At 37.6% G+C, this 15,627-nt stretch overlaps 1 protein-coding gene across 1 annotated transcript; it reads left to right on the plus strand.

Annotated features, from left to right (window-relative positions):
* Nucleotides 1-402: 402 nt before the first annotated feature.
* Nucleotides 403-11,078, plus strand: LOC123763641 (activating signal cointegrator 1 complex subunit 1). The gene is made up of 8 exons (XM_045750896.2): nt 403-582; nt 1,669-1,774; nt 3,092-3,201; nt 5,047-5,198; nt 6,997-7,160; nt 8,272-8,438; nt 9,783-9,922; nt 10,614-11,078. The coding sequence occupies exons 1-8, from the start codon at nt 459-461 to the stop codon at nt 10,743-10,745; spliced, it is 1,095 nt and encodes a 364-aa protein (XP_045606852.2). The 5' UTR covers nt 403-458; the 3' UTR covers nt 10,746-11,078.
* The last annotated feature ends 4,549 nt before the right edge of the window (nt 11,079-15,627 follow it).

Genomic DNA, 15,627 nt, shown 5'->3' on the forward strand with positions numbered 1-15,627 from the left:
TTGACATCAGTCTTGAGAATCAAAACATATCTTGAAGAAAATGTAACTTGTTGCTCGTCATTTGAACCACTCATGTCAATGCTTAAATATGAGTCTGCAATATACAAGACCGAGGTTGTGGATGCAGATCAAGATCTTGGTAATCTTCAACTGTAAAGACGTGGAAGGACTTCACACCCATTAAGCTTCAAACAGTAAATATTGGTAAGTTATCCTATTATCATATTGGTTAAATATGCAGAGATAATGTTAATAAAACAATTAAAATCGTTTAATATACTCTATATATCATAATAGACTACTTTGAAACCCGTATCAGTCACTAAACAAAAAATTGGGCTACTCTTATTACAAATTCGCTACTTTTAGACCGTCAGCTCGCTACTTTTAGCAATTTGAATCTGGCAACCCTGCCTTGTGCTGTAGCTGCCTCAGACCCCATTACAACAACAAGCAGCATGTGTGCTGATGTGTTGCGGCCCCCAACAGTATGGCTAGACGGCCGCTGCTACCGTGTGCTCAGCCCCCTCGCATCTACCACTACCGTCACCAACTATGTCGAGGAGGATTCCTATGGACTCGGTAAGAGTTAGTAGGCATGGTGCTGAGCCGCTCTCTGATGCCACACTACTAGGCCTAGTGATACTGTTTATTTAGGGATAAGTACATGCATACAAAATGGATCATCAGCAGAATGTTGGATTTCTAGATAGAGCAAGTATATGCTATGCCTAAAGCCACTAATACGCAGTGGGTATTCCTGATACAATAACACGAAGGTCTTACTAGTTGACACATATCATGGACAATGACTGGTAGAACACATAACAGGTGGTCAGCAATTCCTCACTCTGGGATGGCCAGAAGACCACTGAGCATCCCACTGAATGTCAACTGTCTTCCCTGGTTGCCCGCTGCCTCGTAAGTGGACGAATCATCGGTGAGGGGAACATCCTCACATTATGACAATGCACTGTGCATGTGCAGAACTAGCCACTGCATTGGTGGGAATTCCAAATGTCTTTTCTTTGCAATCCAACACAGAAGAATTCCTCAACACTAACATTCTTCCAAAAAGGACTCCTGCCTTACAAATTATTCTGTAAAATAATTTTAGCTCCATATATAAACCTTTTAAAGTAACGGTAAGAGCTGAAAATAAAACCCTTTGTAGAAGTCAGATACTATCATTTCCCCACATTTGTTACCTTAATCTTTTTTGTCCCTAGGGGTGAAGAGTGTCTTCCCAGGTATGTTTGATTATTTGATTATTGTCACAATTAGTATAAAGCAGACTTTAGTGACCTTTTTATTTCCATGCTCTAAGGATGGGTTTCGATAGTTCATACTTTAGGGTATGGATTAGAAATTTGTGCCCTTACAAGGTCCATAGGACACTTACTTATAGGTAGTTACCTATTACCTAATATAAGTTCATAGAGTGCTGCAGTGTTTCTATGCAGGTCCATGAGGTACTGCATTATTTGTATATAGGTCCATGGGGCACTCCAGTATTTGGATCTGTACACATATACTGCTGTCTCATGCAGTGTTTGAATTCTACTGTATATTATTACATTATACTATATAGTACAGTATTACACTTGCATTATGATGAATTGTACCATATCTTAAATGTATTAAATTATTAGTTTGTTAACTTGACAGAAGATGCTGTGTACCAGGATGAGGTGGAATGTGGTGGTGAACAGGCAGAATTTGCTTGGGAGCAGCTCAATAATGGAAAGTTCCAAACTTCATTCCCCGTGGCAAAGTAAAGTAAAAATGCCGTCTTACTTTTTATTATTATTATATATACAGTACTGTATACTGATAATTTCTCCTCTTAAATTATTTTCATACATTTAGTTTACTTAAATTAATTCGGATTTCTAAAAAATTTTGGCAACTTTTTGGATCACTCTATATACCCCCTTAGGTATTTGCTCATAACTCAATCATCACAATAAGAACACTCATATGCAAGAGTTGAGATGATGGTGAAGGTTAGAGAAGAACTGTGAGCACATGAGGCACGAGTAGTGCTGAGGTAGAAGTGGCTGGGTTGATGAAGTGTTGGAGGGTAAGTGAGGGTGAAGTGGTGGAGAAGCAGAAGCAATGGCAAAAGGAAATTGCTGAAAATGAAAGGATGATAATACAGTACATGGATATAATAATAGTGGAATAAAGAAAATGAGATAACACAATATAACACAGAAATCTGTTGATTTCTGTGTTATGCCACTAGGTCATCAGTGCCTACTGTTGCTTCCTTGGGCAAGTCCCAGCTGACTTTATTTCTACTTAGTTTTGCATCATGAAAAGATGACTTGGGTAAGAAACTGAAGGGGGCCTTACTAAGAAATATAACACCAAAGGAAATTTAACTCTTCTTTCTGGGTACCGACTCGTTCACTCATAGTTTTAGTCCTTTATTTTCCTCCTCCAAAATCACTTTGGTGTTCTCGACCTAAAGTAAGGGGTTGCCACCTTTCCTGACCCAATTGTACTAGCTAGTGCTGTCATTTTGTGGCAAGTGATGTGAAAGGAAGTGATAGTTATGCACAAATATACAAGGACCGTGACGAGGGTTCGAACCTACGTCCGAGAGGATCCCAGATGCTGCCTTAATCGACTGAGCTATGACATGGCCCTTGTGGATTTGTTTATTTAATGCATCACGCTATTGTGATTTGTGTATGTAAAGATAGTTATGCAGTTTCAGAATGACCATTGCCTATCTTAGCAGCCCCAGTGATATTTTGGAGGAGGCATTTAGTGGTTTGATGTGACCTTTGGTGCCAATTTGAGCACTTTTTCTCAGTGGTGGATTGAGATATGTTCTCCACTGTGCTCCTTACATATTACAGTACTCCTAATAACCCAACCCTTGCATTTGAAATTTACGTGTTGACGTCTCAATCCGTCAATACGTTCATTTCATTCCACACATGTGGGTTTGATTATTTGTTCCGGCAACATTATTGTCAGTTATTTTTTACAGATATTACTCAACTTTCATGGCATTTATCATGTTTGGCACTGTTAAAAATTGAATAAATATCTACTATACCAATGTGATGTGTTTCAGCTGCTACATATCATACATCATTGGAGCAAAGGGAGCCACCAAGAAGAGGATAGAGAATGAAACTTACACGACCTTAAAATTCCCGGTGAAAGGCCAGTCAGGAGATGTTGGTAAGGCACCCGGCAGTAAAAGCTTATCAACATTATTTGCACACAGTCTGCTCTAGAAAACCTGGTTACCTTTAATCCTTTATTTTCTCATATTTGTTGCTTTTGTTAAAGTCAACCTCCATGTCATAAGCTGTAGTTTAACAAAATTTAAAAAGGATTCATGCATTATAAAATATTAATTTCCTGAGCTAGGTTAATTATATTATAATTAGATTTGATATTAATATTTTTTTATGTTAAGCCTTGCAATGCACATGGGGATCAAGCACTTGCACATCACAAGAATCAGGCATTATCTTGATGTGCATACACAAAACTATTTATTTATTTATTTATATATATACAAGAGGGTATATTGGATTTATGAGAATACATAGCATTGATGTTTTTACATTCTTGTAAATCTACTGACACCCATAACGTTTTGGGCAGGTCCTTAGTCTAACAGATAATTTTAAGTAGGTAATTTCTAACAAAATTGAGAAATGTTAACAGGGACATTGTAAAAAACAATGAAAAAGATTAGTAGGTACATTATAGTAAAATTTGAGGATTATCAACAGGTACATTGTAGCATAATTTGAGGATTATTTCTAGGTATAATGTAATAAAATATGTATTCAGTAAAACAACCATAATAAAAAATGAGAGCAGTGATTACAATGGTGAAGTTGAATGGCTTAGGCACACATATTGGGGGAGTGAGTAGCACAAGATACAGTGCGAGTTTAAGGCACTAGGTAGGAAACTATGAGGATGAAATTATGTACTTTTGGTTTTATTTTTGAATAAGGTGTAGGTTGGACAGCTTTTCAATTCGTTAGGGAGTGAGTTCCATAGACTAGGACCCTTTATTTACATAGTGTTTACACAAATTTAGTTTGACTGGGAATATCAAAGAGATATTTATTTCTGGTGTGGTGATTATGGGTTCAATTACATTTGTCAAGGAAGAGTTTCAGATCAGGATTTGTATTTAAGAACAGGGGTTTTGTAAATGCAATATAGCACAAGAGAATGTGTGGAGTGAGTTTATGTTTAGCATGTTTAGGGATTTAAACAGGGGAGCTGAATGTTGTCTGAAAACAGAGTTTGTTATTGTTCTGATTGCAGATTTTTGCTGGTTGATGGTGGGCTTGAGGAAGTTTGCAGTGGTTGAAACCCATGCACAGATACTGTATGTGAGATAAGGATAGATTAGCACATAGTATAATGAGAAGAGAGCAGAGTTAGGAACATAATATCTGATTATAGAAAGTATACTAACTGTTTTTGAGACTTTCTTGGTTGTGTGTTGTACATGGGTGCTGAAGTCGAGTCTCTTTTCTATGCATAGGCCAAGGAACTTACCATCATTTTTATTGCTGGTGTTAACATTTTCTATCTGAAGCTGAAAAATACTCTATTCAATTCTATTCTATTCTGAAAAAAAAATAACTATTCAAGAAGTTATTTGTCATCTTTATTGTTAAAAACCATGCCAGAGCATAGGAAATTGTTAAATTAAACATGTTACATATTTTTTGTGTAGTGAAGCGATGAATTCGTGATTACTTATCATAAAATGTATAGCCCACGGGAGTCTCAAATGTTGTACGGGGTACCTAAAACTGTGTTAGCAAGATATAAGCATTTTAAGGGTTAATAAGTTATAAAATTTTAGTAATAAATATTAAGTAGTAAAAATTAAAGTTATGATGAGAGCTGATGAATCACGATGGAAACATAAATGTAAATTATATTATTGTATTATTATTATTATTATTATTATTCTACTCTTAATTTGCCTTTGCTATACAAATTTTCTTTAGGACATGTCAAATTGCATAATTTTTATTCGTGCAGTTGTGATTGGTAAGGATTTGAAGACTGTTCGGCAGGCGCGCCTCAAGATGGAACTGTTAGTGGAGCAGGCGAGAAAAAAGCAGCCGTTTACCCATTTTCTTTGTATCCCTTTCAATAAACCAGCAATACAAGAAAAATATATAGAATTTAAGGTTTGTAAAAAAAAACTTAGTCTTGTTTGCAATAACATACTGTAGTTATGTTGTTTATTTGTTCTTTCATGTGTCATTGTGTAGTTAGTTATGTTCTTTCATTCGTAGTACTGTAGCCTAGTTATATTGTTCAGTTGTTCTGTTTGTAGTAGTGTATTTGTTCTTTTTTTTCTTAGTTTTTCATAATGTAGGTGTTCTACATTGTTCCTTATAAATTTGTTAGTGTTGTTATGTTCTCTTTTGTTCTTATTTGTTGTAGTGTAGTTGTTTTCTCTTATTCATATTTGTTGGTATAGTTATATTGTGTCTCTCATTTTTGTTTAAGTTGTGTAAGCTCAATTTAGTTTAATAATTATTTACAATTAATATGAAGAGAACTGGTGTCTTAATTGTTTACTCTTAAACTAAACATGATCTGCTTATGCAAAATTTTCATTTGTTGTTTTCTAAATTAGTATATATCCCAAATTCTTACTCTATCATTTATGTTTGTACTTCCCAATATATTTCATACATAGTGCCCAATAGTTAGGAACATAAGAATAGAGGACACTGCAGAAGGCTCTTTGGCCCATTTGAGGAAACTCTTAGTTTTTTATAATTGTAATAAATGTCAAAAGCTCAAATGACAAATCTAGTGTATGGAATGGAATGAATGTAATGTAATTAAATGTCTCTTCAGGCAGCCTCGGTGGCTCCCTAAAGCTATCTCGTTGAGGTGACTGCCTACTACTGGGTCATATCATCTGCACATGTCCTGTTGCCCTTATCAGGGACCAGAGCCAGAACCCTCACAGAGGCACATAGAGCAGGGCACTATTATTGTCACCTTCACCAGGAAAGCATCCAGAAAGTCAATGAAACTTTACACACAATTGCAAGGTTAATAGAAAATGGTGCAGTGAAATAGCCAGACGACTCCACAAACAATTCAGACTAACCAATTGGTTCACTCTAAACTAGGTCACACTCATTAGCAACAATATTGCCACCAGGCAGACCAGGATCCTGGCCCACAGCAGTCTCCAGTGACCAGTCCAAAGCTGATGGACAATGAACAGATGAACGTGGTTTTCTAGGAGGAGCTTCTTTGTGGCTCCCTGAAGCTAAATCACCACAGAAATAGGAAAACAAGGGACTTGCTATGGCAGAGGATTGAATGCAGGAACTGGATCAAAGAGGAGTCCCTGTCACACAAGACTGACAGGGGACCAAGGACATGAACCATATACTGGGCAGCCAGAACCCACCAGAACTCAAAACCCCCCCCAAGCCCTATTGGAAGCCCATGACATGCTGGTCAAATTTGCAGCCAACACTGCATAGATGCAAACACCAAGGGCCTGGAGGTATTAACCACAGACTGGTTAACTATGATGACACTGCTCACAACCAAAGGAAAACTATCCATGAAACTGGTACGAAAGAAAACAGGGCCAACCAACAAGGCATTTACTAAGGTAGAACTGGTGGTATGCAGGCAGTGGGGAAGTGCCACTGCCTGCATGAAGTGGTACTGCACTGCTGCATGCAAGTGCAGTGATGTAACCTAATGTACATGACCTAATGTAACCCAGTAGTAGGAAGACTTCAGGGAACCACCAAGAGGCACCTCCCAGAAAAGTTGTTTAGAATACCCATCATGGGATTAATGTTGGGTGCTAAAAGGCATGTATGTATTTATTATATAAATTTGAGCAAAAATTCTTAGCTCATGATTATATATCGAGTGTAAGTCATGACTTTAGGGTACTAAATTTCATACTAGTAATAGTTTGTATTGCTCATTCTGCTACAGAAGGAAGTGCTGGAGAAGTGTGGTAGCAGCCGTGGAGTTGATGAGTCGATTTTTCAGGAGCCTGCCAAATTGCATCTAACTTTGTGTGTCATGGTGTTAGCAGATGATCGTGAACGCTATCAAGCTCTGGATGCACTGGCTAATTGTCCAGAAAGTGTTCTAAAGTTAGTTGAGTCAAAAATGTGTTTCCTAGTCTCAAATTGGTGATGAGGAGGGATTGATTTTAATTATCATACTGTTGTACTCAAACTTTTAAAGAATGTTGTGTTAAAATGGAATAACATATCTGATGTAAAATATGCATGCAGTGCTTGGTGCAAAATATGGAATTATAATTATAGCCGCTGAAAATGACTTTCTGTAGCTGTTTTTATCATTTTTCATCGTAAATATTGTCATTATGTAATGAAAGCATATTTATTCACAGTACTGTGCACACAATATCATGGGAAAAGGGGGGTGTGCACACCAGCATCTCATGTTTGTTAGTATTCATGAGATTCAAAACTTTCATGGTACACAGGGCTAACATCATGTTCCTCGGGACTTCAGTAAACAGATGCCATCTTGACAAAAATTATCTGCAATTTTTTGCAGACAGAGGCGCAGGGAGTGATGGCCCATGAATCTGCCCGAAACGCTTTGCGTAATAGTGGCTTTAGGCATTGTATGTACTAGCTCTATCTATAAATCTATCAATTTTTGTAAAATCTCTTGTATGTATGTACCTTACCTGAATAAACATTTATTTATTTATTTATTTATTTATTTATTTATTTATTTATTTAATACTTTACATTTAAAGTTTATCATCTTTGCCATCTTTGGCAAGCACCCAGAAAGATACGTGAATCAAAACAAACAACTACTGCATGATTTAAAATGAGACCTCAGCCCACAAAATGTCAAAAGAAATCCCCCAAAAGAAAACGGACAATCAAAACTTTGTCAAACCACCCCTTGCTAGTTAGCTCCACCTTCCTCCTCATTGGTGGGAGAAGGTAGCCGGGCTGACACCGGTCAGTTTTAGAATGATGTAAAACTGCTGACCAGAGAGAGGGCGTCAGGGAGCCTCCGGGGCTCACTCAGAAACTGGGTGAGCCCCAAATTTTCAGCCACATTATTGTGACTTATTTTCTGAACCTATAACAGTTATTTATCAGTTTATAGTGATATATACAGTAGTTGTAGGAAATGTAAAGTGGTATGTTGATAATTCAAGAAATTATTATTAGATGGGTTATTTATTTATTTATTTATTTATTTTTTCTTCAGGAAACACTTGGCTGGAGAAAAACTGCGTGTTGAGATGAAAGGCATCGAGTACATGAATGACGACCCAGGAGAAGTTGATGTTCTGTATGGCCGCATCAATGCCCTCAGCTGGACTCATTCATTACAGACTATTGCTGATTCTCTTGTAGATGAGTTTGTTAAAGCTGGTAAATACTGTACATTTAGTTTGCATTGTTTGACATGCTATTCAAGGAAATCTCAAACACCATTGTGTGTAATTTAGCAGTTACTATAAATATCCACTTATTCAGCATCCAGCATATCAGTGGTCTTGGGAACAGGACATCCATGCTTGTTAAGGGCACCAGCATTTTGCTTCTTTCAGTTGTATTTATATTGACCACTGATTTCTGAGGGAGCCCCTTGTGGCTTCCTGAAGCTATCTATCTTCTTGAGATTTCTTCATAATAAAAAGTCACATCAGCCATGACTAATTCTGTTAGGCATATCAGGGACCAAAGCCAGAACCTGGCACATTCACAGAGGCACAGAGAGCAGGGGACAATCCGTCACCTCACCAGAAAAAGTCTCCAGGAAGTTTGCACAGAAGTTCATCTTCACAGAAAATGAAGCCTCAAAACTGGTAAACAACTTCGCAAACAATTCACACAGAATGGGAGTTCACCGAATCTAGCTAAAAATTCATTAGTACTTAGTGAGAGTAGGTGGGCTGAACGAGTGTATGCTTGTTTTGAGAGATTCAATCGTTTATCTACATTGTTGAGGGGAGTTCCTTTGGCAGTTTTTGAGACTTCAGTCTCTTTGAACCCAGTAGTATCCTAGAAAGAGGCATTTTCACTAAATTTGATGCTGGTGTTTTGGGCAACTGCAGTAGCCCCTCTATTCCCACCCTTCTTTCACCACCCCATTGGGGATCGAATATGTTTTGGGAGCAGCATGTGAATTAGGAAGCAGGTAGGCCTAGATCCATTGGTATCCTGAGCTGCTGTCTTATGGTGCACTTGGGTACTAGCATGTGGTTTGTTGACATTGGGCAATGACATTGGGCATTGGGCAACTTCCCTTGTTTTCAGCTTTTCTCTCTTTACTCAAGATATGCAGTTTAACTTCAACTGTACTTACTGGATAGTTTTCTTCAAATATGAATCAGTCTCGCATCCAAATGTTCTCATTTGCCTTTATGAGCACCCCAGATTCTGGTTCAGTCTTTTGGTATATCACATGATTACAGAAGCTTGGTAGTTATGTTGATGTCTATAGTTCCAGAGTCATTGCACCATAAAGCCACTGAGGCTCCCAAAAAAGGGCTGTTCATTAAATTCAGCGCTTGATTTTAGTGTTCTCATAAATGCTTACAATTTCCTTTTTCTTTTGCCTATGTGAACTGAATGACATCAAATTTCTTTACATTATTTTCAACAGAAATATAATTACTGTACCGTGCTATAATGCCAAATTATTTCTGTCTTCCTTAAAGAAAATTCCAACAGCTGTACTGTGTAAATAATGAATTCATGTGATTTCAACAGGTGTGTTGAACCGACAACATGACAGGGTAAAGCTACATGTAACGTTGATGAACACATTGTTCCGCCATGATCGAGATGGTGTTACAGACTCCAAAGCTAGCAAGGACAGAGAGTCATTTTGTGCAAGGCAGATTTTGGAGGTTAGTGCATAATTGTTATATACAGTATTGTTATACTGGGAGGATGCATCACACAGTACACAAGACAGTTCTCCGCCAGATTTTAAAACCCACCTAACCTTATCCAACTTAATATAACCAAATCTAAACCAGCCTAACCTAACCCAACTGAGCCTAACACATCCTAACTGAAGCTAATACATCCTAATCTAATAATATATAGTTGTAAAAAACAGAAAATGTGGTTTGTTGAATTATCTTGTGCATTATTTGATCATACTGGGAGACATTGTGATTGTGTGGTGCTAAGCCATCATCAGACTAAATAATCTATACAGTATATATATCTATCAACATCAACGTAGTGCATATGATTACTTTAGAACTGAAAATACTGCATTTTGAAGTTGTGAACTTTGTCTATATTTGTATTCTAAAAATATGTCAAAGTTTGCAATAGGAGGACCTACTCTCCCACCTTTTCATTAATTTTGCGTTTATCTAATCAGATCAGTTTTAGGATCAGTTTTCAGTGCAGAAGAGTTTTTATGGTTAAGTGTTAAAGATAACAATTTTGCCACCATGGCCTATCAAATTCATTAAATGTCTGCCTTAATGGGTGTTTATGGTGTTGCTTAAACATCATGCAAGTCTGGATTGCATAGTTTTAGATTGCACCTAGATTGCAGTTTTACTATGATTAGTTTTTCAGGAGTTTGAGAATTATGAATTTGGCGAGATGGAGGTTGAAGAAATCCACTTATCCGTTCGCTATACTACAGCAAACAATGGATTTTACTCATCCTCGGGGAAGATTCCTGTCGTACCAATTGCAGCTTCATAATTAATGCTGTTTGTAATTACAGCCTCTTTAAGTAATAAATAATATTGGGTTCATTTGAATATAACATGTTAAAGGATGTCAGTTCTGTATTTAAATTTTCTAGATTTTCTGAGGCATGATTGGGTTCCTCGTTTGGCTTTCAATAGCTTACTAATTTTAAACAGCCAGATGAATTATTAAATAAATGGTAGTTTATTATTTACAGCATAGTTAATCGACTCAATTTATAAATGTCATTAAACTTGAATGTGCAAGTGATTTTGAATGCAATTTATAACAATATTTTTGTGTTGTAAGTTATATAATAAACTAAGTGTAAAATTACAGTGAACATTATGAAAATGTTATTTTCCCAGCTAAAAAATTTACAAAAAGTATTTTCTTGGGCTGTATTTCTGCGTTTAACTTTTAAACAAGTACATATATTAACCTGCTTCTTTATTAGTTTCTTGGGGTGGGGAGGCATCAGGTTGGAGGACAGTCTGCAAGTAATAGAGCAAAAGAAGTATCAGATATGTAAATACGAAACCAGATGATGCATTGCAGGATGTATCAGGTTCATGACTGGATTTTTATCAAAAGGCATCTAGAAATAAGTCATTCATTACAGTGAATGACTGATTTTCATTCGTCAACCACCTCCCACTTGCAACTAAAGGATTAGAGGTTAAAAAAAAACTTGTTAGCTTGACTCTTTTTTAATTTGGTATTTTTTCTTGAATTTATAAACCTTGAAATTGTTTCAAGAAAGTTTATATTGAATCTAGGTATTGTATAACTAATTTCATTAGTATGATGGGTTGTTTTTGGTGAGTGATGAATAAGCTGCAGCTTAGGTATATTATTTAGGTATGTTAAACTGTGCTAGCATGAGTGACAAAAAATCAAGAAAAATATGCCAACAGTGTGTATCTCTCTGACCAGAGATTAGAAATGTGTGGTGCAATGCACAAGAGTGTTGCAAAATTAAAACAATCATAATTTTTTGATGCAGCTCCATGTGAAATCTTGCTTCGGGTTGGGCCTAGATGCTCCAATGCTCCAGAACAATGAATGATACTGAATCAGAAAATAACAGCAATAGATCATAGGATACCTGGTCAACCAGACCATGATCCATATGGCAGGCTGTGAGCAGCTGCATGCAACAACCTGGTTGACCATATCAACCAGGAAGCCTGGTCAGAAACTGGGCCCTGGGTAGGGGATGTTGATCCCCGTGACCAACAAGAGGTAGGTACAGAGGGGCATTAATTACATTTCCCATATGTATTCTGTATGGGAAAAGAACACAGAATTATGTGTATGCATACAAGTATCCCAATATACATATGGGTACCCATGCAATAAGAACCTGGCCCCCCCTTACATAGGCACAAGGATTGAGTGATAATTCACCACCACACTGGGTAATCATCCAGAAAGTTAGTGAAGCTAAATAACTGTAGGGTTCAGAGAAAACAAAGCATCAAAACTGCCAAACAACTCTGCAATGATTCAAATGAAATATTTGGGTCACTCAAAACTAGCTTAAACCTTTTGAAGTTAGTATCTAATAGATGCTACCAGGTGGTCCAGGGCCCCTTCTCACAGCTGGCCTTCCTGACTCTGGAGCTGATGAACAACCCACTGACAACCCTAGAAGGGAGGAGGAATCGGTAAGTCACCAAGGCTCTACCAGAAAGAGGCATTTCATTACATTCAACACAGTTTCTGGGGAAACCCCTTGGTGGCTCCCTGAAACTATATAGCCATGGAGAAAGAATACAGGAGACTTTCCAGGGAGGATGAGAGGTGGCAGGTACTAAGACGAAGAAGAGACCCTGGCCAGAAAACACTGCCCAGAGCAACACAAGACTGACCGAGACCCTGAATATTAATCATATACTGGGCCACCTGCACCCAGTTAGATTTCCAAAACCCTGAACAGAAGGAGAAGCCATAAACCAAGAAGAAGACAGAAGGGCAAGGATGCAGATGACCAAAAGGACATGTCATAGGCATGCCACCCCATGGAGATTGGACGGAAACAAGAAAGTCCATCCATGAAAATGCTGGACACTCCCAAAAAAGTGAATGGCAAAGAAAACCAAACCTTGAGAATCCAGAAGATGAAATATGTGCAGCGTCCAGCTCCACAGGGAAATGGACCGAACAGACCTCCCTCAGTTCAGGCAGTGAACCACTGGGAAGCAGTATGAATGAACTGGAATGCAGGAGGATACTAATCCTCCTTAGGGAATGCTACACAGCAATAAACTTGCTCTTCATATTGTACACCCAACAGAATAGACCTGTCCAATAACCTTGGGCAGCCTGGCAACTGCTTGTCTGGAAGTTTCAGCACGAATCTCTAGCACTTTCAAACATATCAAGCGATGGGAGAGGATGGTGCCCAAAAAGCCAGAAGAGGAAGCTGACAAAGCAGCAGAGAAAGAAGGACAACAGGGCCCAAACCCGATGGTTGCAGCAGCTGTGAAAAAGGTTGAACCAGAAAAACTGGTACAGTACCCAGGGCCACACCATGCCTAGCAGAAAACTACACAAGCAAAGTTCATGCTACCATATAGCTGCTTGAGGAAATGCCGAGTCACCCAGAACTAATCCAACACTAAGCTGTGGCAGAGCCAAAGATGGAGCAAGGACAGCAGAGGGAGAAAAAGCAAAGCTGACTGAGAATCCCAAACAAGGCCAAGCCAAATCTGAACCTGGGACAAAACCAATTGGAACTTGTCAGTTTATCAGGAACCCAAACCCAGCAATAACCTTGCAAAGACATAGGGGAGAGCCAGATTCAGTCTAAAAGGAAGAACCTGTAAGTGGTAAGCTTGATGCCCTACCACAAAACCTGACCAATCTCTGAACCTCGGATGTACAGGGACATGTATATAAGCATTCTTGAGGTCAAGAGAAATAATTCAAGAGCCAGCCTCTGAGACCAGGCACACCAGAGCCAAAGTGACCATGCAACAGGTCAGACAGGGAATGAACTTGTTAAACCATGAGGGAGAATGAACTGGAATGTCACCAAGTCCCATTTAGGTACTGGGAAGAGATGGGACACCCAATGAAGAGATGTATTCTTTTCAGCCATGTTGGAAGCCAACCATTCCACAGTAACCTGATTGAGAAAAAGGAAGTGACGTGACCTGAGCGCCCCAACCCCCCCCCTAAGTAGGAGGCCAAATAACGTCACTAAAGACCATGGAAAAACTACTCGATAATCTTTCAAATCATGGTACTAAAAGTCTGCAAACCTGGCCAGGAATCCTGCAAGAAAAGAACACTTTAAGGTGTAAGTATTTGAATACTAACATAAGTACTGGTATTCCAATTTCAGAGAAGTGATGTTTATGTCAGATTTTAAATATTTTTGAATTTCTGAACATCCAATGGAGAGTATGGCAATTTTGTTATGAAAAATAATACAATAATTATTATTATTATTATTATTATTATTATTTATTACAATATGTACAGTACATAAAATAATTGTATTTATTATATAACGAATAAAAATATTGATTATATACTATAATAATAATGATTATTATTATTATTATTTAAATCTTTTAACTTGTTTGCAAAAAAAGAATTTATTTTTCCAAATACTGTATGTTAAGAATAACAAATATTGGTGACCCCTGAGGTGGGAGACCTGCGCGCACGCACACACACACACACACACACACACACACACACACACACACACACACACACACACCGAGGGTTAACAACATATATTATATATATATATATATATATATATATATATATATATATATATATATATATATATATATATATATATATATATATATATATATATATATATATATATATATAACTATTGGGTTAAGGATAGCATAGGCTAACATAAGACATTATATTTTGTTACATTGAAAAACTGTACATGAACCAGAAGACGTATGTGGCAGCCGTTCTTCTTTAACACAACAGACACGTGACAACGTTAAACACTAAATATTAAGAAAACCACAAAAATCGGCCACACTGGAGACATTTGTTTGTGTCATACAAGTAATTAGTGTGAGGGGACAAGGAGAGCAAACACGATAATCAAGACTGTCATTTTGTCCCGCCTTGTAGGGCACACTTAAGTAACATTAGTTGCTCGGTAAGTATTTTGCATATTCGATATGTATTCTGTATGGGAAAAGAACACAGAATTATGTGTATGCATACAAGTATCCCAATATACATAGGGGTACCCATGCAAATAGGTATCCCATTGTAAACTGTATAAGGGTGCCCCCATTGTAAACTGTATAAGGGTACTCCATTGTATACTGTATAAGGGTACCCCCATTGTATACTGTATAAGGGTACCCCCATTGTATACTGTATAAGGGTACCCCATTATATACATATACAGTATATTATACATTCAAATATCACATTATGCATACAGGCATCCCATCATACATTCTGGTATCCCATTATACATTTGGGTATCCCATCATGCTCTCATTAGTTACAAAAAAATTAATTAAAAAATCAATCAATTTGCTCTTACAAATATTTTTGTTGTTTAAATGTCTTGATGTCATTTAATAGTGCCCTGGACATTATACTGTTACGAATATGAAAATTTCAGCCCGGTCGCTTGAACTCCGTAATAAATCCAACCTCTGACTTAAAAGAACGTACAAACCCAAGCAACCCTCCTAATCTGTCGAGTCCTGTGCATAGAAAATGTGGATATTTGTAAGCTGTTACTCGGTACATTGCATTTGTAATGGGGGTTATAACTAAAATGAGAGAGATGGTGGGAGGGAGGATGAAGGTGGTGGGAGAGTGGGGAAGGTAGTGGGAGAGTAGGGAAGGAGGTGAGAGAGAAGGGAAGGTGGTTGGAGAGAGG

This window comes from Procambarus clarkii, chromosome 52 (assembly GCF_040958095.1).
Source record: "Procambarus clarkii isolate CNS0578487 chromosome 52, FALCON_Pclarkii_2.0, whole genome shotgun sequence".
NCBI classification, from domain to species: Eukaryota; Metazoa; Arthropoda; class Malacostraca; order Decapoda; family Cambaridae; genus Procambarus; species Procambarus clarkii.